This window comes from Durio zibethinus, chromosome 6, assembly GCF_047325235.1.
Source record: "Durio zibethinus cultivar Kanyao isolate XHJ-2024 chromosome 6, ASM4732523v1, whole genome shotgun sequence".
Lineage (NCBI taxonomy): Eukaryota > Viridiplantae > Streptophyta > Magnoliopsida > Malvales > Malvaceae > Durio > Durio zibethinus.
The window spans coordinates 26387324-26412491 of NC_143167.1; the positions used below are offsets into that span (position 1 = coordinate 26387324).

The 25168-nt window shown below is 33.5% G+C and overlaps 3 protein-coding genes across 11 annotated transcripts; 2 read left to right on the plus strand and 1 right to left on the minus strand.

Moving 5' to 3' along the window:
* Positions 1-6566: 6566 nt before the first annotated feature.
* LOC111286750 (AUGMIN subunit 8-like) lies at positions 6567-14911 on the plus strand. Of its 9 annotated transcripts, none has more exons than XM_022876925.2 (8): positions 6567-7815; positions 7944-8503; positions 8610-10095; positions 10385-10504; positions 12587-12703; positions 12786-12875; positions 13468-13575; positions 14667-14911. In XM_022876925.2, the coding sequence occupies exons 3-8, from the start codon at positions 8758-8760 to the stop codon at positions 14766-14768; spliced, it is 1875 nt and encodes a 624-aa protein (XP_022732660.2). In that variant the 5' UTR covers positions 6567-7815; positions 7944-8503; positions 8610-8757; the 3' UTR covers positions 14769-14911. The 9 variants fall into 9 exon arrangements, with proteins under 9 accessions (XP_022732660.2, XP_022732665.2, XP_022732659.2 ...); XM_022876930.2 differs by having other exon boundaries at positions 6567-6991; positions 14627-14911; XM_022876924.2 differs by having other exon boundaries at positions 6567-6991.
* A 1271-nt stretch (positions 14912-16182) lies between these two features.
* On the plus strand, positions 16183-19223 carry MEF29 (Pentatricopeptide repeat (PPR) superfamily protein). Its single transcript, XM_022876626.2, has one exon. The coding sequence runs from the start codon at positions 16322-16324 to the stop codon at positions 18725-18727; it is 2406 nt and encodes an 801-aa protein (XP_022732361.2). The 5' UTR covers positions 16183-16321; the 3' UTR covers positions 18728-19223.
* Positions 19224-19942: 719 nt separating this feature from the next.
* LOC111286588 (cellulose synthase A catalytic subunit 7 [UDP-forming]-like) lies at positions 19943-24996 on the minus strand. Its single transcript, XM_022876625.2, has 13 exons — positions 24889-24996; positions 24584-24779; positions 24294-24493; positions 24084-24186; positions 23641-23761; positions 23273-23539; positions 22677-23022; positions 22327-22590; positions 22021-22233; positions 21665-21878; positions 21341-21537; positions 20845-21198; positions 19943-20732 (listed from the first exon to the last, which is right to left on the minus strand). Exons 1-13 carry the CDS (start codon positions 24961-24963, stop codon positions 20151-20153), a joined length of 3132 nt encoding a protein of 1043 aa, XP_022732360.2. The 5' UTR covers positions 24964-24996; the 3' UTR covers positions 19943-20150.
* Between the last annotated feature and the right edge of the window lie 172 nt (positions 24997-25168).

Sequence of the window (25168 nt, forward strand, 5' to 3'; positions counted from 1 at the left end):
TTTAGGAAATTCACCTAAGAGATACAAAACTTGAAAAACAATTTACAAAATTGTCTAAGGATAAAGAAATCTCAATTCTTCTACCAAAAAATAATAGAAAATATATAGGCTAGGAATATCCCACCAAGCATGGAAATTTTCAGATTGCATTGCTAGAATCGTAACTAAAATCAAGAGATTTGCATGTAAACTCATTTTCTCATGTAGATTACATAATAATGAATATGACCATAATCCATCCATATTCATGCTATTTTTCTCTAGCTAATACAAACACAATCTTTCTATTTCAATCTACTTTATTTCTACATTTATTTAGTAGATTTGGACTAAAGATAAACCCATTTTATTTTTGGATAAATCTCAGTCTAAGTTGTATGATGTGTAGACACTCTGGTGTCAATCTCTTCTGGTTGAAAAGATTTATCTTTAGGTTTGTACTAGTATTTTTGTCATAATAGGGTGACAAATTAACAACATTAAAGGTGAAAAATACTCTATAAGTGTCAAAAAGCTTTATTTTATAAGCATTATCCCAAATCGTTGGATAACTCTAAATGGATCACCTATCTTAGGCTGTAATTTGTCAAACTTTTCCTGTGAAAACCTTTCTTTGTGCAAATATTCCCACACCAAATCATGTTCTTTAAACTTCATATGTCTTTGATACATGATTATTGCCTTTTTATATTTCTCATTTTTCTGTTAAATTTTATTCTAAACCTGTTCATGAGATATTTTGATACTCTTGGCTCTTTCTTATACATTTCAATCAAAATGCTGATTAGTAGGAAAAGAAACTAAATCTAGAGGACTAATTAGATTCTTACCATATACCACTTCAAAAGGATTGTAACCAGTGGTTTGGTTTGGTGACCAGTTGCAAGCAAACTCTATTTGAGATAAAACAAGATCCCATTACTTGATATTTTTTCTTATGAAAAAAGGAACCAAACACCTTTTACTAACCTTGATTTAATTCTCTTTTTACAGCCAAGATACTTTATATGATTGAGGGTAATCCACTATTTTAAAGCCTAATATTTGCACCATAAAAATGAAAACAACGTTTTTAAAATTTTTACTATCAATTATAACATCACATACCTTATCATAGGTAGTGTTTTTAGTGTAAAATTTATTCTTGTGCAACCAGTCTCCTTTCTTTACATACATATCACTTAAGCTATAAATGTAACAAGTAAAGATTCAAGATCATTATAGGTCTTCTTAACATCTTCTTCAAAATCCTGGGGTACTTTAATAGGTTTTCCATTAGCATTTTCAAGATCTTCATCTTCAACCAACATAACTCTCTTGAGATTTGAACACTTAGAATTTATATACCCAACTTTTTGGCACATTAAGTCTCTTTAAGTTTGAGTATTGACAGCACTAAATTATGGTTTATTGGGAATAGCTCATTATTTCTTTAGGTGTAAATTTATGAAGCCTAAGAAAGACATCTTATCGAAAGTTGTCTAGAAGATATTTTATCTTTAACTCTCTTTTCATCTTCTCTCAAGTTACAATTTTTTTTGTCTTCTCTTTTCTTTTGGTTCTTCAAATTTTTTGACTAAAAAGATACATGCTTTCTAAGTTTAATGGCCACTAGCTTCACCTTGTGATATTCAAAGGCATCATGGTATTCAAATATGCATTCCACCATGTGTAGCCAATTTAAGAATTCTTTAGGTTACATCTTCCCCTCGAATAAAAATCTCTATCTTTGAATTGAATATACTAGGTTGAAGTTGGTTTTTACATAGGTAGTCTCTAATTTGCCATGAGTGAGATAAAGTGCTATCACCAGAATCACTGTTATTTTTATTGTATAGATTGGTTTTTTCATCTTTTTCGTTCCTCTTTCGTTGTCTCATTATCTTATATCTCATCTCTCTCTCTCTCTTCTTTTATATGCAACAGATGTTATAGTTGAAAAATCTGTTATCGCATCTCCTCTATGAAGGCATCCTTTGAGTAAACATTGATAGTTGCTGTAACATTGATGTTGATTTCAATCTCTTCTATTGGTGCTTGACGATGACGACCTGGCATAGCTCTGATATTAATTTGATGCTGAGAATTGATATTTGAAATGCAAAGATTAATTACAAATAGAAAAACTCATAAAAAAGATAACTTACAAGAATTTAAATAATGGTAGAATATGATTATTAGATTAAAAGGGATAAAAGTTCACCACCAATATTAGAAACTAAGGGATACAGAAATATCATTCTAAAAATTCTAATCAATAATACAAAATAATAAAAGTTCACCACTCTAAGAAATCCACTTAAAAGATACAAAACTTAAAAAATAATCTAAAAGATTGCTTAAGGATAAAAAAAACCATATTCTCTTTCTACCAAAGAATAATAAAAAAATATATAAACTAGGAACATCCCACCAAGCATTAAAATTTTTAGATTGCATTATTAGAATCGTGCCTAAAATCAAGGGATTTACATTTGAACTCATTTACTCCTGCAGATTACATAATAATGAATTTGACCATAATCACATCCATATTCATGCTCTTTTTTTCTAGCTAGTGTGAACACAATCTTCTTATTCTAATCCATCTTATTTCTACATTTATTTAGTAGATTTGGACAAAAGATAAGCTTATCTTATTTTTTGATAAATCTGTCTTAGTCTCAACTCAAGTTGTATGATGTGCAGATACTCTAGTGTAAGGTGAAAACCTTCGTTGTCCATTAAAAGGGATATTTTAATCATTAATGATTAGAGATGATAAAATAATTCGTAATCGATGTGTTTTGGTTCGTTTTATTTTAATAAAGATAATTTTTTTTACATCGAAGATTGAATTAAAAGTTGATTGAGTATTTTTTTAAAAAATAAAATTAAGATTGGCTCAAAATTATATTTTAAAATATTTCATCTCGATCTGTTTTGAGATATATAAAATATATATTTTACAATTTAATTTTATATTTACATATGTATATATATTAATAAAAATATCATCTAATACATAAATTTAAAATATTAACTTAATAAAAATATTGTATTTATATATAATTAAAAAATAAATTTTTTAAAAAATAATATTTTTATAAATATAAAACTAAATTAAAATCATTAAATTAATTTTGGATTGATAATGGATTGGACGTGATACGCATAGGTGTTAAATCGGAATTTGATATATAAAATAATAATCCAATATCGTACTGGAATCGAGTAAAGTATTTTAAAAATCAATCAGATTCAAAATGAGTAAAATCCCATCTCTACCTAATCTATCACCATCTTTATTGACGATTGTAATATCTCAAAAAAATAAAAAGGAAAAAAATCAGTACTCTTAGTACTTGAACGGCCATCTGATAACAACAATTTAATAGAAAATTTAAAATGCCAACCATTTGCGTAGGTTACTTGCTGAAGTTCATTTCCTAAAAGAGGTTTCAAAATCCAAATCAAAAGGTTTCCAACTCATTGAAGAGTCTTACTTTTTTTAACATCTTTTAAATGAACATGAAATTCATTTCCAAGATTTGGAACTATCTGTAAGAAACAAAAGTTATCATAAATTTAGGGACGGTTGGTTTTGGTTCAGCTGGAAATTGATCAATATGGGTGGTTAATGCTTTCAATGTTTATAGCTGATGATTTTAATGCAACTTTAAGTAATGTTATAATTAGCAACGATTTTAATGTTTGCTGGTGGCGGTTTTGATGTGCTGTGAATTCTCTTTGTTTTAGGAAATTAGTAAAATTATTCCATAAGCTGTTTAAAGAAAGTGTTACGGAGACCATTAATAAGCAAATAATTTTCTTAATCACCAATAAAAAAACTTGGACTTCTTGTTAGAGTTAAATCTTTTGTTTGTCAATTTTTCCAATTCAATACGTTGTATTTATATATATATATATATATATATGAAAAAGAAACTTTCTTTTATGAAATTGCATGTATAAGTTGAAATTATAATTATGTTACTATATTAGGAAAGTTGATATTTTCAATGCATTAAATTTTATTAAATTAATTATTAATTATTTATTTATCATAAAATATTTTTATAAATAATAATTTAATTAACTTAATAAGTGTCTTAAAAGTTGACTTGGTAATTTTAAATACAACAAAATGACATAATACAAAAATGATATAAAGAAATCATGTATGGTTTTAGTGTAATTGTATTTTATGTCTTAATTATATCAACACGGTTAAAACACAATATTATTCGTGTCGTATTTATGTCAAACAATAAAAATACGCTTAATATATGGTATTATTCATAGCATAAAAAATTAAAATTTATTTTAATTTATTTAAAAAATAATTTAATAATTATATTTATCACATCATTTTAGTGTTTAAATAAATTATAAATATTTTATTTTTAAATAATTTTTTATTTAAATACTAATTTAAATGATTTTTTATTTAAATAAATGAATTAATAATATCTAATGGTGTTATTCGTATATAATAGTATTAATCGTGTCATGTGGTATTATGTTATTTAGGTATAATTAATTTTAAATATATTAATCGTGTTGAATTGCATGTAATACATATAATAAATGTGTCATGTTCGTATTTAAGTTATTCATGTCAAGTTCATATCAAAATTATTCATGTAATATTTAAAATTGAGTCTAACACAAAATATGATACAATAACACAAATTATCAAATCAACTTAAAAACGTTCGTTAATAAAATATATAATTTTATTATATACAACATAATTGAAACATACAATAAAACAATTACGTATAATAGAAGAAATCAATAACATAGAGATAATTTAACATAAAGTAAAAATAAAAAAAGTCCACATGTCTTAAACTTGAATCCATGACCTAATGATATTTGAAATCTTCTCCATTTGACCAATTTATGTGCCTTATCTCTCTTTGAAATTTTCTTGGCATATAATTAAAGGCTATGAGCAAATAATGTAAATTAATTTGCAGCATATTTTAGTTATGTTCTTAAAAGGATAGAGATTTAAATCAAGAAAAATTTTTTTACACTTGTTCAAACTTCAGACTACAACCTAAAAAATGGAAAATATTTTTTTTTAGAAAAAAGTCATAACTTGAAAAAAAAAAAAAAAGTATCGACCTTTATGAAAATGATAGTTACATGAAGTCAGATAGAAATAAGAGTGGAAATAAAGTGCATTGTAGCAATTAGTTCTTAATTAATATATGATTTTTGTTTAAAAAATATATCATTTGAATTTCCTTTTTATGTTGAAAAAAGAAAGTAAAGGTAAATTATATAGAAAAAATTATATTATTTCATTTTAGAGTTAGAACACATCATAAGTGTCAACGTAAACTTACAAATGATCTATCAAAAAAATTGTTAGCGTCAAAATTGAATTTAAACATTACAAGCGAAATATTGATTCATTATAAATTTAATCAATTGTTGATGCATATATAAAGAAGAAATTTTTAATTTGATTATTTAAGTATATATATATATATATATATTAATATAAAAGTTTTTAGTTTTATCTATTTTTTAATTATTAATTCAATAGATTCAAGTAAGTATGATAATGGTTTAAATCAAATATAGTTTGATTTGATTTTTTGAATAATGTATAAAATTATGAATTTAAAATTTGATCCGAATTCGAATCGAATTTTTTACGATCGAATTCAATCTGAATTGAATTATATCATTTTAATTTGATTAATTGATTTTTAAATTTTTATTTTTATATATTATTTTAATAGAATTTTTAATATATTTATATATAAAATAATTATTTTTTTATAAAAATTTAAAATATATAAAAACTAATAAAAATATCTAATTTGGTTAAATTCGATTTTTTTTTACTTTTTACTTTTTAATTTAAAATTTAATTAAAACCTAATATATATACATTTAATATCCAAACTTAATCAAAATCAAATAAGAAAAAAATCGATCCGAATCGAACTAAATACTATAATTTTGAATCAATTTTTAATTTTTTGATTTTTTTATTCCCTCAATCCAATGGAAGAGATTAAATTTTTTTAATTTATTTCTTTTATTTTTTAAATTTATTGAAATCAATAGTTAAAAAATATATATAAAACTAAAAAATTTTATACTGATATTAGTTGATCCCTTCCTCTTATATTTATTTATATGTATATATGAATTTATATTTGATTTACTTATTCATATATAAATTTTATATATTATTAATAAATCAGATAGTGTCGTTTCGTTAATGATTAAACATAATTTTTAATTAATCTTTAAAAAAAATACATAAAACTTGATTTTTTTTAAATTTTTATTAATGAAATAATATTATTTAATTCATAAATAATACATAAAATGTATGCTTTGATAATATAACAAATATAAACTATATATATATATCATTTAAACCAAATATTGATGAGCAATTACTTGATAATAACAAAAACGTTAAAAAAAAAAAAAAAGAAAAAAGAAACTAGTAAGTTGTAATTAATTGACAATTTTTTTTATTAAAAAAAGGTTAACGTGACAAAAGAAAACTTCTCTTCTCCTTAAGTACTGAAAAATACAATAAAGTAGGTGGCGCGAAAACAACATCCTTCTTAATCCCCTCTCAACTGAAAAACCGTTTTCTTTTCCCTCATCTTTTTTTCAAACTTTTTTTTTCCTTCCTTTTCCCTTGTAATTATCCCTTCTCTTTATTTCTTTTCTTCCTCGAAATTATCTCTTACTCTTTCTCTGTTTCTCTCTTTTTTATTCATCTACCCTTCCTTTCTTTCCTTCTCGTTTCTCTTATTAAAAAAACAAAATTAAAATAAAAAAATCCAATCGGTTTCCATCTCCCGCCTGAATATTCGATCTCCGAACAGCCCTCGGCGATCTGTCTTTTCCTCTCCGGCGATCACCCCCTTGGTTCCTTTGTATCTCGAATTTCAAAGAATTGACGAATTTCTTAGGGTTTTTTTTTGTGATTGAATCATTTGGAAGATTTTTTAGATCGATAAAGGTGAGATTTTTTTGTATAAAATATTTTTCTTTCTTTTTTAATCTGAGTTTATATTTCAATTAATTTTCTGCTTCCTGCTTTGATCTTGCTTTGTCGATCACTGAATTAGGATAAAACAATTTTTTTTTAAAAAAAGGCAGTTTAACATTAAATTAGTTTAAAGTAATCTTTTTTGTTGCTATTTTTAGCAGTTGGATTCAATGAACAATCTCTGCAACTTTCTTACAAAGAGATTTACATGAAACACTTCTTTTTAATCACTGTATTTTTTGTCTTCAATTTTAGGGACGTAACCCTGTCTAATACAGACAATATAATGATCTTGGATTCTAATCATTAAAAAAAATTTAAAACCCTTCTTAATTATTTCAATTTTAATCAAATTTTAAAGCTTTAATCGTTACTGTGGTTTCCATCCATTTTCGTTCTTCAATCAGGAAACGCAAAATAAAAAAATACCCAGATGATCAATTCAAAAACTATATTTCTAGGAATTACTCTATGTTTTTTTTCTGTATTATTTATAGTACAATTTTTTTTTGTGTAAATAGAATTTTAACTATTATTTCAAGTTTTTACTGGTATTCTTAAGGGTGGACAATGATCTTCCTTGCATTTGGTCCTCCATGGCTCTTTCCATATCTTCAACAACATTAGCACTGCAAAACTTCATTTTTTTTAAAATTTTTTTAAATAACTAAACAAATATGGATACAAACAAACAAGCATACATACATTATTACCTAATTTATTAATTGCATTTTAGTTGTTAATTGTTATGTTAATTTTACTGTCATTTAGTTAACCAAACATGTGATCCCAAGGTAAAAGTCTCATGTGATTAATTTTTTTTTTGTTTTTTCATGGAAAGGACATTATTATTATTATTTTTATATATTTTGCAGCAATTGTTTGTTGGGATCATTGTCATTGAATTCTTTTTAATGGACAGGGGAAGAGAAGGAAAGGAAGGAAGCCAGAGAGTAGGGCTGTATATTTGTTTTTGTGAGTACGAATCAGTGAACCCCATTGTGGTTTTCTTTTTCCTGCCCAGCCGACCATGGCATTCCCGTGAGGGGGACAAAAGAGAAATATTAACATAACAAGATTAGTGACCTTTTGAGAGAGAATGGTCTCTCTCTCTCCTACGCACCTTTGTTTTAGCTGTCTTCTTATCCTACACCCCACCACCAGGCACCAACAACCATTGCAGACTTAACAGTATAGTTTCTCAAGTCTTCCCATAGAGGACCCCTTACTACATTGCATTTGCAATTTTTTGTCGAGATTTAACACAAAGACAATCTAGTGATGACCGTTAATGTACGTTGGATAGAAGTCTACTGAAATTTCTTAAGGACCCCCCATTGTACCTGATGCTGTTTTATCACTTCTTAGCCTCGTTATGATGGCTTGATCTGCTTGGATTTGGGCTTTTCTTGATGAATAACCAATGCCCATTTCTTGTAATTCTCTAATTCTTCGTCAGTCAGATCTGGGCATCTAAAAGATGTATTCTTTTTCAGTTTCTTTTTTTTTTCTCTGTTGTTTGTAATTATTCCTTTGCTTTCTGCGATTCTGTAAGCATCTAACTTTTGGTTTCTGCATTTGTGGCCAGATTTATTGCAGGGAAGAGTATCTTCTTTTTGAGCAGCTGGTGTTTTTCCAATTACATGTAGGATTCATGTAAAAGTTAGGCCGTTAAATGTAGTTTTGGCTTTTTGTTGGGAAAATCCCATCAATGCGGTCTAGTTTGGAGAGTTTGGATGGATGTATGTGAATCAGAGCAACGATTGCACAAGCTTGCTGCTGTGGCTACCACAAGATTGCCACTTGTTCCTGCTGAAAAGAACAATGCACCACTCACTACTAGACGTCCTCGAACAAGGGAAGTTAGTTCGAGGTATAAATCACCCACTCCATCAACACCTTCTGGTCCCAGGCGCTGCCCATCTCCAAACCTCACTAGAACAACCCCTACACCTTCACAGGTGGTACAAAAGAGATCTCTATCAGCTGAGAGGAAGCGTCCCTCAACACCACCTTCACCTCGAAGTCCATCTACTCCGGTTCATGATTCATCAATGTCTGTGCAGATATCATCTAGAAGGCTATCAACTGGCCGTATACCAGAAAGTTTATGGCCTTCTACTATGAGAAGTCTTAGTGTTTCATTTCAGTCTGACATTATTTCTATTCCTGTTAGCAAAAAGGAAAAAGAAAAACCAGTTAGTAATGTTTCCTTGGATCGCACTTTGAGACCTTCTTCAAATTTGGCTCACAGACAACAGTCAGAGTCATCCAACTTATCACAGAAGCCTACTCCAGATAGAAAAAGAAGTCCTCTTAAAGGGAAAAATGCACCTGATCAGTCTGAAAATTCAAAACCAGTTGATGGTTTGCCTAGCCGATTGATAGATCAGCATCGATGGCCTAGTAGAATTGGTGGGAAATTATCTTCCAATTCATTGAACAGAAATGTGGATCTGGGCAATAAGATTGTTAAAAGTTTATCTACACCTGTTCCGGGAATGGATTTATCTTCACTGAAGAGAATGCCAATGTCTGATAGTTTGGGTAAACCTCTACATGAATCTGCTAGTGATGCTGCAAGGCTATCACTTGATGAAATTGGTCGAGTAGGGTCTGAGGCAATTTCAATTGATGATAAGTCTATGCGGGTATCTGGACCTGCAAGGCTCCTTTCTGCAAGTTCATTGGACAAGATGACATTAACAACTCATGGGGTCAAATCTCTGTCTTTATCTGCTCCTGGATCACGACCTCAGTCACCAAGTAGGACCTCTGTTTCTAGGGGTGTCAGTCCATCTCGGGCAAGACCTTCCACTCCACCTCCAAGAGGAGTCAGTCCAACTCCAAGGGGAGTTAGTCCATCTCGGATGAGGACATCCACTTCATCTAGTCAATCCCATAGCTCAACTTCAGTTCTCAGTTTTATTGCAGATTTTAAGAAGGGAAGAAAAAGCGCAAGCTACATAGAGGATGCTCATCAACTGCGACTTCTTTACAACCGTTATTTGCAGTGGCGATTTGCTAATGCCCAGGCAGAAGCTGTATTGTATATTCAGAAAGTTACTGTGGAGGTAGATTTCTTCTATGAAAGAAAGGAAGATAATCTTTGATGGTTTGAATAGGAAAATTTAATTTCCACAATGCATTTCTCCAATTATTGAATAAAGAAAATCTTCAGATTGTTTGCTTTTTTGCATCATGATCCATATGATTAGTTTCTTTTTGTGAGGAATTTCATGGAAGTGTTGTACTTGTATGCATATCACGTGCATAGAGCTTTAGAAATGGCGTGGTAGTGAATTTCCTCTTATATAGCATGTTATATCTTTAATCAAAGAAAATTTTAATCTGTTGTTGCAGGAAACTTTGTACAATGTTTGGAATGCTACTTCGAGTCTGTGGGATGCCATGATCAAGAAAAAGATCAATCTCCAACAGTTAAAGTTAGAGCTCAAGCTGAACTCAGTTTTGAATGATCAAGTAATGCCTCTCTCCATAACAACATTGTCTTTTCATAGCACACTTTTATTCCCCTCTTACAATCTTGATGTTACTAATGCTTCTATATATTAAGTTAGACATTATAATAGCAGTTTATGTGCATTTTTAATTGTTCAATTCCTTGTGAAGACACAGGGAGGTATTTAGTGCATACTTATGTATCTTCTTTCATCTGTAGGTCTAAATTGTTTCATTTATGGATAGGAGGAATCCTCCTTTCGGAAGAAAGATGGATATCACTAGGCTACCCCTTGAACCAATCTATTGGTCTAAATTTTATAGTAATAGAATATTATAATCAGCATAGCTTTTTGGAAGCATCATTTAGATGAATAGAGGGCCTACTTTATTTTCACAGCGCTATAGGTAATGATGTATAGCATTGTTGTGGACCACCTAGCTTCTTAAATTTGGCTGAGATACTGATTAGAATGAACTTAGAGGTCTTGTAGAATTGTAAATCATAATCTTCTAGTCGTGCTAGTCCTATAATGGCTGAGAATATTGGAAAACCCATGACTGGAGGCTCATTCTGCAGTGTGCTGTGCATTTTGGCCCAAGCTTCAGCATTTGAGGAATTAGAGGGTCTTCTGCATTTGGATCCACTCCATATTTTGGTGCAATCAGAAGAAAGTACCAGTAATTTACTCCTGACATGTAATTCCAGTTTGATCGGCTCTAAAGATTCTTTCGTGTTTGAACTTTCCATCTTGGTTGGTGCTAGGAACCTTATTAGATTGAAATATATTCTGCATCCCCATATTTAAAATGCTTATTTGTTCTGCAAGTTTCTATGGATAAGGCAAACTATAAAATTTTAAGACCTGAAAATATTGAAGGGAAAAAGTTTCCATCAAATGTGACAAAATATAACAACTGACTCTCTGTTGCATAAACATGGAAGGTATATAATAAGAAGACCAGGGGTCAAGTGTGCATCTGGTACCTTTGACTTTCTGATATATGTCCAATATGACTTTGAAGTGGCCTTCACTTGATAACTAATATGTGTTCTTCTAGTTATTACTGTTACAATTACATTACAGTTGCAATTTTCGATGAACATTTTTTATGAAACTTTTTTCCTGGTGATTAATGTTGAATTGATGGAAGAGAGACGCAGTTTACTATCTACATGAATAATATATTTCATGTCTTACATTTGGAACAATTGCTTATGATCAACTACTTAATTGCTTTTGTCTCCAAAAGTTTAAAGAGATATCTTTCATCCATATGGAAACATCTCATCTAAAAATTTGAAGAATTGAATTTGCTATCTCACTCATTCAAGAATATTCTGTGACGTGCAAAAACAAAAGAATCTTTTCTGACAATCAGCATATCAGTACATAGTCTTTCCACTAAGCAAAAATTTGCAGGCTTTCCCTTCTAAGCATTGTGCAGTAGAATATAGGTGTACCAATATTTGTTGTTAGAGTTATATCTGAATTGGAATATTGAAGTTGTACTGACCTGTCCGTCTTCAACATATTATACTAAATGAAAATGGAGCTTGGAATTTGATGCTGTTCTTCTTTTTACACTTTTAGATCATTATTATTTTATGACCTGGATAACAAGTGAGCAATGGAGGATCATTTTTCTCTTTTTGCCCTCTTCTTCCTCTCTTTTCTGTTATCCTTGTCTGAGATGCTTCATTGCGACCTAGCACTTTCTTTATTGGCATTCAAGCACTCTTATATTTTCCTTTCCCATCTAAACAACTTATGGCTTTTAGCACGGTCTTTAGAACTTTATTCCCAAGTTGGGCTGTACATTGAAATTGTAGATGTTTTGACATCATTTCATCTGTCTAAAAAAAGAGGATGTAGTTGATGACAATAGAAAACAACATTAAACTTTCATTTTCATCTTTAATCTATCAAATGAAAGAAGTAAATTCTTAAGCATGCCTATTGTGCTTGGAAGAGAAATAATGTTTTCAGGGAAATATATTTTAACTTTCAATCATGCTTTCGAATACCAATTTGTAGTTTCTGTATGTAAGTCCACAGGATTTCCTTTGGCTAAATTAATGTATGTACATGATTAACGCAGATGGGATACCTCAACAATTGGGCATTACTTGAAAGAGATCATATAAGTTCTTTAGCTGGAGCAGTAGAAGATCTGGAGGCGAGCACTCTCCGTCTTCCCGTAACTGGAGGGGCAAGGGTAAGTTAGTTTAGAAAAATACTCTCGATTGATATCTGAAAAGAGAAATCTTGATATTATTACTGAATTTTGGACTCTTCAGGCGGACATTGAATCATTGAAAGCTGCTATTTGCTCTGCTGTTGACGTGATGCAGGCTATGGGATCCTCCATTTGTTCTTTACTCTCAAAGGTATTTAGCTTCCTAAGCCACTAGTTTCCCCATTTTTTGGCATAAATGCTGACATTATAAGCAGTTAGAACAAATATCTATGTGGTAGTCTTTACTTCCTGCTACTATTTTTAATTGAATGCCTATCATGTCACAATAGTGACTCTGAATCTTGCTTTTTCTCCCTTCTGCTTAGTCCTGGAATCCTTTGATCTTTTCTGTTATTGATATTGAAATTTAAGATGCCAACTGCTGGTGTATTTTCCGAGAAAGCTTGTTTCAGTACAAGTAGAAGTTTTATTTCTGTTTATTTTACTTTTAAGATATTGAGACAAGTGTTTCTTGCAATTTCAACATAGATAATGTATATCTGAATTTTGAAAAGATTTTTTTTCTTACCCTTCTTTTCCATCTAATGCTATGGTGAAAGCATATACGCCTCCTAATGACCAAAAATTTCACATTGGCAACTTGGACTTTGGCCCTGTGCTGCTCCAATGTGTGACAAACTCTGGATTCTGATTTTATCAGGCCGTTCTATTGTTGATGTCTTTTAATATCTTTGGTTTCAGTCCAGATGCTTAACTTTATTTCAATATTTTATTTGTTGTAGGTGGAAGGGATAAACAATTTGGTTTCTGAGCTTGCTGCAATAACTGCACAAGAGAAAAACATGCTTGACCAATGTGAAGCTCTGTTGTCTTCATCAGCAGCTATGCAGGTGAGGACTCATTGCGTGCTTGTAGAACTTGAATTATTGGATTAAATATCACTGCAACTTGCATTGACAACAATCAGCTGTCTTTTTGCTTTGAACTGAAACTATCATTTGCATGGATCAAAGTTTATCCCATAGGATGATGACATAATTAACTTCTGGAGCTACATATAGTATTTTGATGGGTTATTTAATTACCTTTAAATTAAATAGATCTAGGCTTCCAGATTTAAGATCTTCCAAATATATGGACATAAAACGTCTAAGCATACCCCAAAAAAGAGATATTTCTTCCAGATTTGACCTTTTAAGCTCCTCCAAAGTTAAGATTGTATGATGTTTATTGTGCATGTAATAAGAAATCTGACAAAGCATGAGGTTAAGATTTTCAGTTATTTTCTTCTAGAGGGAGAGAGAGAGAAGTTAGGAAGTGTTTAACTTGAATTTCAACCGATGAGTTAACTCCTGCCCCATACTGAGCAATGAGATAGTAGGATACACTTGGCCAAATCCAACCTTATTGTTGAGAAATGCTTTAATTTGGCATTTTAGTTGACTTAGTTCTGGTTGATCATGCCGAAAAGGAATTTTGTTTCATGCGTTAGTAGGGACAGGGAAGAATTTTAGGTATGAAGCTGATGTGATGCTCAAACATGCATGCCATACGGGCACTGTATGTCAGCTCTTTCCATATTTGCTTCAAACTGACCCTACTTGACTTAGATGCACAATCAGTAATTTTAACTCAATAAATGTTTTTTAGCCTTTGCTACTTAAGTTAAACACCAACCTGGTTACATTTTTAAGCGCTTAGAGCCAATTAATGCTGGCTGTCAATGCTTCATCATTCTCTCTTCATTCATGCATTAGTCCTTATTCATCCTAATCGCCATGATATATGTGACCGATGCATGCCATCACTATCAAACTGGGTAGCTGATATCAGCTGGTCATCTCATATATATTCCATATGAGCTGGCTAAAATAGATTGTGCAATTGCAAAGTATTGTTTCTATTTTCTAACGTATATATTTACTTTATCTTTTCTCTTAGGACTATCTTTGACAATATTTTTGCCGTTGGTATTGAACAGTTAGAAGAGTGCAGCCTTAGGTCTCATCTCATTCAAACAAAACAACCTTTGGAGAGCAAGAAGCCGCCAATCTTGGCAACCAAAGCATTTCCATGGCCCTGACCACCTGGTATGCTAACAATCTGCCAATATATCATTTAAGTGAGATAAATTACAAAATCTGCTCAGTTCCCAGTAAATGTAAATTGTCCCTTTTTTTAAATTTTTCTTAACTTAAATGGTAATTTTTTCCCTTTCAAAAGATAGAGAGCAATTGGCCCAGTTTTTCTACGTGTAATTTTTGTATCACGCATATGAAAAGAAAATGCAAAGGATTTGAAAAAAAAAAAAAAGAAATTATATAATTATTGTATTACAATTAATTAATCATAATTTCAAATTATGTTTGGTGCATAGGATTGTGGATAATATAGTATAATAATTATCTTATATTATATTTTATTTGTATCTAATTGAAAAGAATAAGATTATAAGGAGAATTATTATTCTGTTAGTATAAAATGATTCAATCCTTTCAAAGTGAAAATAATTATTTTTAATCTATATGATTTAATTTATATGTTTTATTATATCTTTAAAATTACATCAATAATTTAAATTATATAAATTTTGAAAAAAAATAATCTTGATCAATAAATAAAATAATTTATTTTAATTCTTGCATATATCATAACATAAGATAATATTATTTAATTTAATTTTACTCATAATATTATTTTATTTTATTTTATTATAATTTTATGTAGCAAATATGGCCATAAATTGCAAGATTATATTAAAGAGAATTGTAAGATTGTAATAAAAAAGCATAGAAAGTGAAATGCTATGTTGTGAATTGTTACAACGGTGACTCCAGCCACGAATTCTTGGACCATTACCCAATTAGTTCCTAACTTTTTTGTGAACGTTTCGTTTTTATTCCTAAATTTTTTTTTTTTTGAATCATATTTGATTGAAATAATTGAGAAGTTAGGAATGAAGGTAAAATTTTTGTTGAAGGTTAAGGAAGTGCATTTAATGATTAATGATGATGAAAGTAGGCTTAATTCAAAGCCGTAGGAGAAGACCATGGCTTGAAACCTTGGAGTTGATCCTCAACAATTTTTGTTGTAAAAGGGGCCACTGCCCATTAAGCCCAAAGGAAGAAAAGTTGCCTTTTCCTCCCTACCGAATGCTCTTATATAAAAAGCTTATTCTAAGATTTAAACACACCCTTGATGGATTCAAGTCACTTGTAGACTAATTATTTTTACTACTTATAATTCTATAATTAACAATCATAACCATGGATTTTTTTTAAAGATTCATATCAAATTTATTATATGGAACCCGCGTAGACCAAATACTTATAAATAATTATTATTCTATAAAAAAAATTATTTCATCGTGGAGTTAAATTTTACAAAAAGAGTGAAAAACATATCTTATAGGGCATATTAAAACGATAAAGATACTAATATAATAAAAATACATTTTAAAACTATATAAAAAAAAACTGGACACATTTTATAATTTTGTACAATTTTAATTGTCACTAAAATAAACTCGATCCACGATCAAAATTATCATTATAATGGAGTCCTTCGGTGTTTATATGGCCCAAAGCTGGCTCCACGCAGCCATGCATCTCAGCTTCCCGCCATTTTACCTTAGGTATGACTGAGAGTTCAATTCTCAATTACAGAGGAAGGCAGATGTTCATCAAATCCGTAATAACAAGCACAAACTCACCAACAAGAAGTCGAAACTTTTTCCTAAACCTCCTCAAGAAATCCATCACTGTTTCTCATCTGACCCAAACCCACGCCCAGATCATCCATAATGGCTTCCAAAATGACCTCTCAACCGTTACCAAACTCACCCACAGGCTCTTCGACCTCAGGGCCACCTCCTATGCACGTCACCTCTTCCTCTCCATCCCAAACCCCGATCTCTTCCTCTTCAACGTTCTCATCAAAGGCTTCTCTAACGTCCATTCCATTTCGCTCTATACCCATTTGAGGAAATGCACTCACCTCAACCCTGATAACTTCACCTACGCCTTCGCTATCGCATCCGCTTCTACCCTTTCGGATGAGAAAGTGGGTATGTTGTTACACGAACATGCGGTTGTTGATGGGTGTGGATTGGATTTATTCGTGGGTACTGCTGTTGTTGATTTTTATTTGAAGATTTGGCGAGTTGATTTGGCACGAAAGTTGTTTGATAAAATGCCTCTAAGAGATACGGTGCTGTGGAATTCGATGATTTCTGGGTTGGTTAAAATTTGTTGTTTTGAGGATGCGTTACTGATTTTTGGCGATATGCTTAAAGATGGCGGGATCCGGTTGGATTCAACTACTGTGGCTGCTGTTTTACCGGCTTTGGCGGAGTTGCAAGAGTTGACTTTGGGGATGGAGGTTCAGTGTTTGGCTTTAAAACTCGGGTTTCATTCCTATGTTCATGTGCTTACCGCGCTTATTTCGTTGTATTCAAAATGTAGGGAGATTGAGGCGGCTAAGTTATTGTTTGGAGAGATTGGCAGACCAGATTTGGTTTCTTGTAATGCAATGATTTCGGGGTATACCAGCAATGGTGAGAGTGAGTGTTCGGTGAGGCTCTTTAAACAACTCCTTGGTTCTGGGGAAAAAGTCAATTCAAGTACAATTGTAGGGTTGATTCCTGTCTTTTCTCCCTTTGGTTATTTAAATCTTACTACTTGTATTCATAGTTTCTGTGTGAAATCTGGTATTGTTTCACAATCTTCTGTTTCAACAGCATTAACTACTGCTTACAGCAGACTAAATGAGATTGAATCTGCTCGGCTGCTTTTTGATGAGTCCTCAGAGAAAACTCCAGCGTCTTGGAATGCTATGATCTCAGGTTACACACAAAATGGATTGACAGAAGCAGCAATATCTCTTTTCCAGGAAATGCAGATGTCCAAAGTTAGTCCCAATCCTGTCACAGTTACAAGCATTCTTTCAGCTTGTGCTCAGCTTGGAGCTCTAAGTCTGGGGAAGTGGGTACATGGCCTAGTTAGAAGCAAGAGTTTTGAGTCTAACATTTATGTGTCAACTGCTTTAATTGATATGTATGCAAAATGTGGTAGCATTAGAGTGGCTCGAAGATTGTTTGACTTGATGCTGGACAAGAATGTGGTGACTTGGAATGCAATGATTTCAGGTTATGGCCTTCATGGCCAGGGCCAGGATGCACTTAGGCTCTTCTCTAAGATGTCTGATTCTGGGGTTGCACCAAATGGTGTTACATTTCTTTCTCTCCTGTATGCTTGCAGTCATGCTGGCTTGGTGAAAGAAGGAGAGGAAATATTTCATTCTATGATCCATGTTTATCACTTTGAGCCATTAGCTGAACATAATGCCTGCATGGTTGACATCCTTGGCAGAGCTGGCCAATTAGAGAAAGCCTTAAAGTTTATAAAGGAAATGCCAGTTGAGCCAGGTCCTGCTGAGTGGGGTGCATTGCTTGGTGCTTGTGTGATCCACAAGGATAAAGAGCTTGCCCGTGTGGCTTCTGAAAGGCTATTTGAATTGGACCCAGAAAATGTAGGATATTATGTTTTACTGTCAAATTTATACTCAGCTGAGAGGAACTATCCACTGGCTGCTTCAGTCCGACAAGATGTTAAGAAAAGAAAGCTGGCAAAGATTCCTGGGTGCACTCTAATTGAGATTGGTGAAACCCCACTTGTCTTTACATCTGGTGATCGGTCCCATCCTCAAGCATCAGCAATATATGCAATGCTAGAAAAATTAATAAGGAAAATGAAGGAGGCAGGTTTTCAGACCGAGACTGATATGGCATTGCATGATGTAGAAGAGGAAGAGAAGGAGCTAATGATAAATGTTCACAGTGAGAAATTGGCCATTGCTTTTGGCCTTATTGCTACGGAGCCTGGAACTGAAATTAGGATTTTTAAGAATCTTCGAGTTTGTGTAGATTGCCATACTGCTACTAAATTTATATCCAAGATTACTGACAGGGTCATTGTGGTTAGGGATGCTAATCGTTTCCATCATTTTAAAGATGGTGTGTGTTCTTGTGGAGACTATTGGTGATGAAATAACTATTCAGTTCATTGAATAAGATGGGTTGCAGAAAGCAACAAATCAAGGTTGGGTGCTGTCAACCAATTGGGCATAAAGCCACCAGTCGACTTGGATAGAATCATTTATGCCAAAGTTAATGCAAGTGAATGCAATTAACACTATGTTTCACATTCCATACCTATGTTCTATAATTTGGCTGGTTTTCTAACCAGAGAACTGGGAGAATACCAATCAAACCATTCAGTTGTTCAACATGAGTCTCAAGCTTTTGGCAATCTTTAGATTTTCATCAGTTCATGCTTCCTGTTTCCTTATGTCCTTGAAGAAATTTTGTGCATAAACAGATCTTGGAGTAACTGTTTCATGAAAGAGGTACACTTCTAGCAATTTTGACTTCTAAGAGGATGTTATTTAAACAGGAAAATTCTTTGTTACTTACTTTCATTGATGTATTTTTATTGTTAGTAATATTTTTCAATAAGCACCAGTTTTGATTCTACTTAAATACTTGTGTATTTGTGGTTTATGTGTGTGTACCATTTTTGTGTTGTGTGGTGTGGTTTTGTAAGAAGTCAAAATTACCGTCAGATTTCATATCCCAAGTACCATTAAGTAAAACACACCATAGTTATTTATTACTTAATTTTTTTAGTTATTATTTTGATTCTTCTTTTTTTTTTTTTGGGGGGGGGGGGGGGGGTGGAAGCCTCAACACTGATCATCTTGACTTCTATTTTCTTTTTATGGTTCAAATGGTTGACTATGCAAATACGTACTTTTCCTCATCCTTCTCTTCTGACTCTTTCAATCTTAATAAGAGCAAGATTCAATCTCAAACTCTTGATAGAATCGCCATAGATTGACGCCTTCATGTTTTAAGTCTTATCTTGTAGATTAGAAATGCACTTTGAATGGCATAACAATTATGCTATTAATATTTCAAAGGGCAAAGCCATTGATTGCTTGTTTTAAGCATTTGCCATGGCTTAGCCTTAAGCATGCCCTTTCTCCTAAATGGCATTATAGGCATTTGCTCTACATACTATGGTATCTACACGATCATCGGGTATTAACCCAACTAAGCTATTCCTTCAAGACAAGAGCTTCTTAAAAGGCAATGGATTGATGTTCCCAAGTTCCAAAGAAAAGAAGGAAGAAAATGAAATGCTATGTAGTTTGAGATGCCAGAATGAGAACATGCAAACTTAGCAATTAAACAGAGGGGATCACAAAGTAGAGCTATTTTCAATTCAATGACAAAACTTGGTACAATGCATATAACTATACAAAAATTTTCACTCTAATTTTATTCTTTCTAGTGCATCTCCATTTTGCTTGTTCATACATCACATACCACATACTCGTAAGATCAAGAATGTACATGAATAATATTGAGAGCCACGCATCAAAGAAGAAAGGGAAACCAAACTTTTCAGCAGTTGATGCCGCATCGTGTGGTGTCTGGTCCCTTGGTTTTCAAGACAAATGGGTCAATTCGGACCCAAAGCAAGGAGAAGATTGAAGCCAATAGCACTGACCATATAACAACAATGGTTGGTGTCCTGTTTTGCCTCCCCATTAGACCTTTAAGGAACGGATAGAGATGGACAATCACCCAGAAGGAGAAGAAGAGCTTTCCAAATAGAGGTCCCCAAGATTGGTATCCATTGTTTATGGCATCTGAGATGCCTGCAACAACTCCAACTAGGTTGATGATTAAGACAGTGGTCGGAGGAATCAGGAGGGTTGTCCATTTGAAGGCGTACAATTCTCCAAACTCCTCATCATCTGTTGCCTTGGATGTGACAGTGAAATTAGTGTCAATACCAGCTAGAACCTTCAGCAGACCTTGGACAACAGCAAACAGATGTGCTGAAATACCACCAATGACCCAAAATTGCTCGTTTCTCCACCATTCCTCAATGCTCACACCACTCCACCTTAGCTCAAGAATACCAGTTGCAAAGATTGAAAGAAACAAGGCAATGAACAATAGACTTGCAAAGGTGCTTATCTGTTGCAGGAGAGAATCAAGAACAAGTTAAATTAGCAGATAAGCTGTTTAATCTTCAGTTAGCGTTCCAACGTCAGTACTTGAAATGATGAAATAAGAATCATTCATTTACCGGTGGCATGATGAATTTATCTGTGAGCAAACATATTGCTGGAAGGGTACAATAGGCAAGGAGTGGTAAGGATGTGAAGGGGTAGATGGTTGTGTTGACATATGCAAATCGCTCAAGCCACCTCAGCTTTCCTCCCTTGAAGCGGTACCACGCAGGGCAGTGACGACTAAAGAAAATTTCAACAGAACCAAGAGCCCAACGAAGGACTTGGTTGAGTCGATCTGAGAGATTGATGGGAGCTGAACCCTTAAATGCTGGTAACACTGGCATACAGTATATTGACCTCCATCCACGGCAGTGCATCTTGAAACCTGTTAGAATATCCTCTGTAATTGAGCCATAAATCCAGCCAAGCTGCACGTACAGAAGGCACAAAAATCTTCACATTATGAATGTTTTAAACTTTAAAAAAACCCAACTATAAGCAATAAGAAATATTACTCTTCTTCCTAAATTAGAAGTCGAATGTCATGAAATTTCAAGAAGTTGGCAATACCTCACTACCCCATTCCGTTTTGTCTTCATAACCACAACTAATTACATGAATGGCCTCTTTAAGCAGAGCTGCAGGGCTTGAGGAAGGAGGGACACCACCTTGTTCCATCAGGGTTGAAGTAACAAAAATGGCTGACTGTCCAAATTTCTTTTCAAAGTTCATCTGGGACATCAGTAGCTCCTTATCATCTTCTGTTGCTGTTTGTATATAAAAAGAATTGAAGTGAGGTGAGGTGAAGAAACAGCATCTAGGGAAGAAGGTGAAGGAACAGTATCTAGGAAAGCAGTTCAAAATTGAAAACAAGAAAAAAGTAATCTCAAACACCTTCTAGGCTTGGCCCATTTGCATTTCCACCATCCTTAGAATCCTTTCTATCCTTTCTGCGGCGTCCAAAGCAAGGGCAGCAACCACAGCTTGCCATCTTTGGGCGCTTAGGGCCCTTGGGAGGTTCATAACCATAGAGAGCTTGCCTTCTGAAAACACACCCTGTGCCCACATATACAGGGCCTTGAATACCATCTAGACCCTTCATGTTAATCTGCAGAAATCCGAGAAAAAGAATAAAAAAACCGATTCATTTAATTTGTCCCTATATATAATCTTATAGTGTACTAAACAATCATAAAGCCCCATTTGGCCATCTCAAACAGTGGGAATGTGGAATTTCTTGTTGCACTTACATCAAAGAAAACAGTGTTTCTATTGGCATATCGATCATGCCTATCAATACCATCGAATCTTTGAGGGAATTGGACATAGCAGACCTTTCTTCCAATTTGAGGGTCCATCAAGAAACACATAGCCTCTCTTACAGCCTTACTGTTGTTCACATAATGGTCACAATCCAAGTTCAACATAAAAGGCGCATTTGTAAGCACTCCAGAGACACGAACCTGCAATTGACTTAGCATAATTATCATCAGCGCCTAGAAACGAAGGGAACTTGAATGAAACAGAAGTTATTAAGTGCTTAATTAGATCTTTACAAGGGCATTCATGGCACCGGCTTTCTTGTGATGCAGAAAACCAGGCCTTTTCTCTCGAGATACATAAACAAGCCGAGGGAGCTCGTTTCCTTCAGTATCATGGCCTCCACTTTGACCAAGAAATACTTGAATCATACCAGGGTGATCTTTAGTATTATTTCCTGGCCATGGTGTCCCATCTTGCATGATCCACCCCTCTGGAGGAACCTTCTGGGCTTTTGCGACAAGTGCATTTATCCTAACCTTGAATTCTTCATATTCTCTCTGTTAAAAACCAAGAAGAATTGAACTTCAAATAAATTAACTTACTTCAGCTTAAACTCTGAGCTGTCTAGTTCATATATACAAACCTTCATAGCTCGACGCTCCTTAACAAATGTGGGTTGGACTTTGTCCTTGAGATAATCAACCTTTAAAGTAAAGTACATCTCAGGAGCTCGGGGTTCTATAACAAATTTCTTACAGAATGGCACCCATTTTCTAGCAAATTCAGCTGTTTCGGACAATGCTTCAAAGGTGAGCATGGAAGAACCATCATCAGAAATGTAGCAAGAGATCTTATCCACTGGATAGTCCATGGCCAAGATTGATAGAACTGTATTAGCTGTAACAAGAGGGGGTTCCTTCATGGGATCCACCGTACTGACAAAGATATCAACAGGAACAAGCATATTGGGCTCACCTTCCCTCTCATATCTGCATCGACCATTATGAGTTTGATTATGGGGCAAAAAATAACTAGACCGTAGATGAATTGCAGTCATTATAAAGGATGTTCTTAAAGCATGTAGTTTTAGAAGATTAATTTTAAATACTCTTATGAAGGTGTAAAAGTTGATTTCTGGTATCAGGAATTCTGTTCTATTTTTTTAATTATGAACGGTTCTGCATCAAAGCTGCTTCAATACTTTAAGTGCGTCATTAGAATATTGCAAAATCTTTATACCTGAGGGAAAGCCGATCAAGATATGTCTCACGATCAATAGGGAACCACTTAGGGAACTGATCAAGGATCCATGAAAAGGCAAACCAGATTTCACAGATAACAGAAGTTAGCCACAGCCCAACTGCATCATGCACCGGGTTCAAAATTCGATAGCGGAGGAAGAAAGCCAGGATAACCAGACGAGCCACAATCACCATACGGTAAGGATTGATCTTGCTAGATGCAATTGGCACCTTCCTTGACAGTGGCTGCCTAGCTTCATCAAGCCTGTAAGAAGTTCACATGAGAAAACACATACTGGTTAACAAACTGGCTCCTGCACATACAAGTCTTTCACGTGCTAGCATTTAACAGCAGTAAGGAATTACATGGCCATGTCAGGGTCATTGGCGTCATCAGTTTCAGGACCCAGATTCCCTTGCTGCAGTTTCCAATCATCCATTCTCTCTTTCCATCCTCCCTCTTTCTTTTCATCCCATCTTGCGCTTTCTTTTGTTTGCAAGTGTATATGCAGAGCAAAACAAAAAGTGAGACATCATTTTTCTCTTTTGATATGTTGCATAGCCAATTTGCACTACTTGGATGGAAAATTTATGGGCATATATCCATATATACTGATCACAGTCATATAAAAAGAAAAGTTGATTTTTAGACCACCCAAAGCTTGAAAACTTAAGACTTTGTAATTTTGTGGTTAACATTTAAGAAATCAGCTGAACGTGTGCAGAAGGTCACAAACTTTCCTCCCTGATTGATGCAAAAATTTCCAAAAATCAAGTACTTCTATGTGAAACAAGATTAAAAAACATACCGGATTCTGACATAGGATAGGGGTGCACTCGTTTATGAAGGGAAGAATTTGACATGTGTTCCCCATAAGCAAGAGCACCTCCTATTGGGAATTCCCCACTCACCTGCAAGAACAGATAAAAAAAAAGTTATTATTAAAGGTTTTCATGGCAACAGGAAAATATTTTCATGTTGTACTGAGCCTTAATGACAAAACAAGAACTTTGCTTACCGGTCTAGACCGGACACCAGTTATAATTGGTGGGATTTGAGGATTTTCTTCATCTTCCGGGCCTCTTCCATAGCTCATCTTCCCATGAAGCATTGATTCTGCCAGATTCCTATGCTTGTTCTGTTCATCATCAATGTTAAATTCATGTTCGATATCATCCACATCCTCTTCATCTTCATCTCCCTCCACCCTAGGACTCCCTTCCCGACATAATTAGAACAAAAAGAAAATGTGAGTTCACTTCCTAGAAGAATTAATGGATGCTGCAACAAGCATATTACTGACAATACCTTTGAGACGCTTGTATCTAGTTTTGCACTGAGGGCACTGTTGAGTCCCTTCCCTTCTTTCATACTCATAGCAAGGCCTACAAACAGGAAAACCACACTCGTTGCAGGCCACAAAAAGATCTCCATCTACTGTCAGCCCGATCCCATCTCCACAAATCTCACAAACTTGACCATCCAGGTTCTTCAGAGGTTTAGGCTGCACAAGCCAAAAACACAATAAAAACTCATCTCTCAAGTAAAAGAAAAATGGGTTTAAACTGTTACTTAAAACTGTGTCTTTTTTTTATCTTTCCGTGTATATATACCTCTTCATGGCCATGAATGACAACAAGTTCATTGCGGTTGTGAGAACCGGCGACAAGTCCAGCGCTGGCTTCCATTGGAGGGAGGGAAGGAACGAGGAACAAGGCAATGGAGAATGGAGAGGGGAGAGAGGAAGTGTTTTATGAATGAGAAATAGGAGAATGGGAGCTGAAAGTGTGGCTCTCTTACCTAATGTGTCCACATAAGAGATGGTGTCGTTGGTTGCAGAGTCTCCATTGCCTTGAAGTTAAGATTTCGTCTGTTTTTTCCAACTACCATTGC

Coding starts and splice junctions, on each gene's coding strand:
- LOC111286750 (XM_022876925.2), top strand. CDS start 8,758: ATGGATGTATGTGAATCAGAGCAACGATTGCACAAGCTTGCTGCTGTG. Junction 10,096..10,384: donor TTCAGAAAGTTACTGTGGAG/GTAGATTTCTTC, acceptor CTGTTGTTGCAG/GAAACTTTGTACAATGTTTG. Junction 12,876..13,467: donor TTTGTTCTTTACTCTCAAAG/GTATTTAGCTTC, acceptor TATTTGTTGTAG/GTGGAAGGGATAAACAATTT.
- LOC111286588 (XM_022876625.2), bottom strand. CDS start 24,963: ATGGAAGCCAGCGCTGGACTTGTCGCCGGTTCTCACAACCGCAATGAA. Junction 24,494..24,583: donor TAGATACAAGCGTCTCAAAG/GTATTGTCAGTA, acceptor TATGTCGGGAAG/GGAGTCCTAGGGTGGAGGGA. Junction 23,540..23,640: donor AATGACCCTGACATGGCCAT/GTAATTCCTTAC, acceptor AACTTCTTACAG/GCTTGATGAAGCTAGGCAGC.
- MEF29 (XM_022876626.2), top strand. CDS start 16,322: ATGACTGAGAGTTCAATTCTCAATTACAGAGGAAGGCAGATGTTCATC.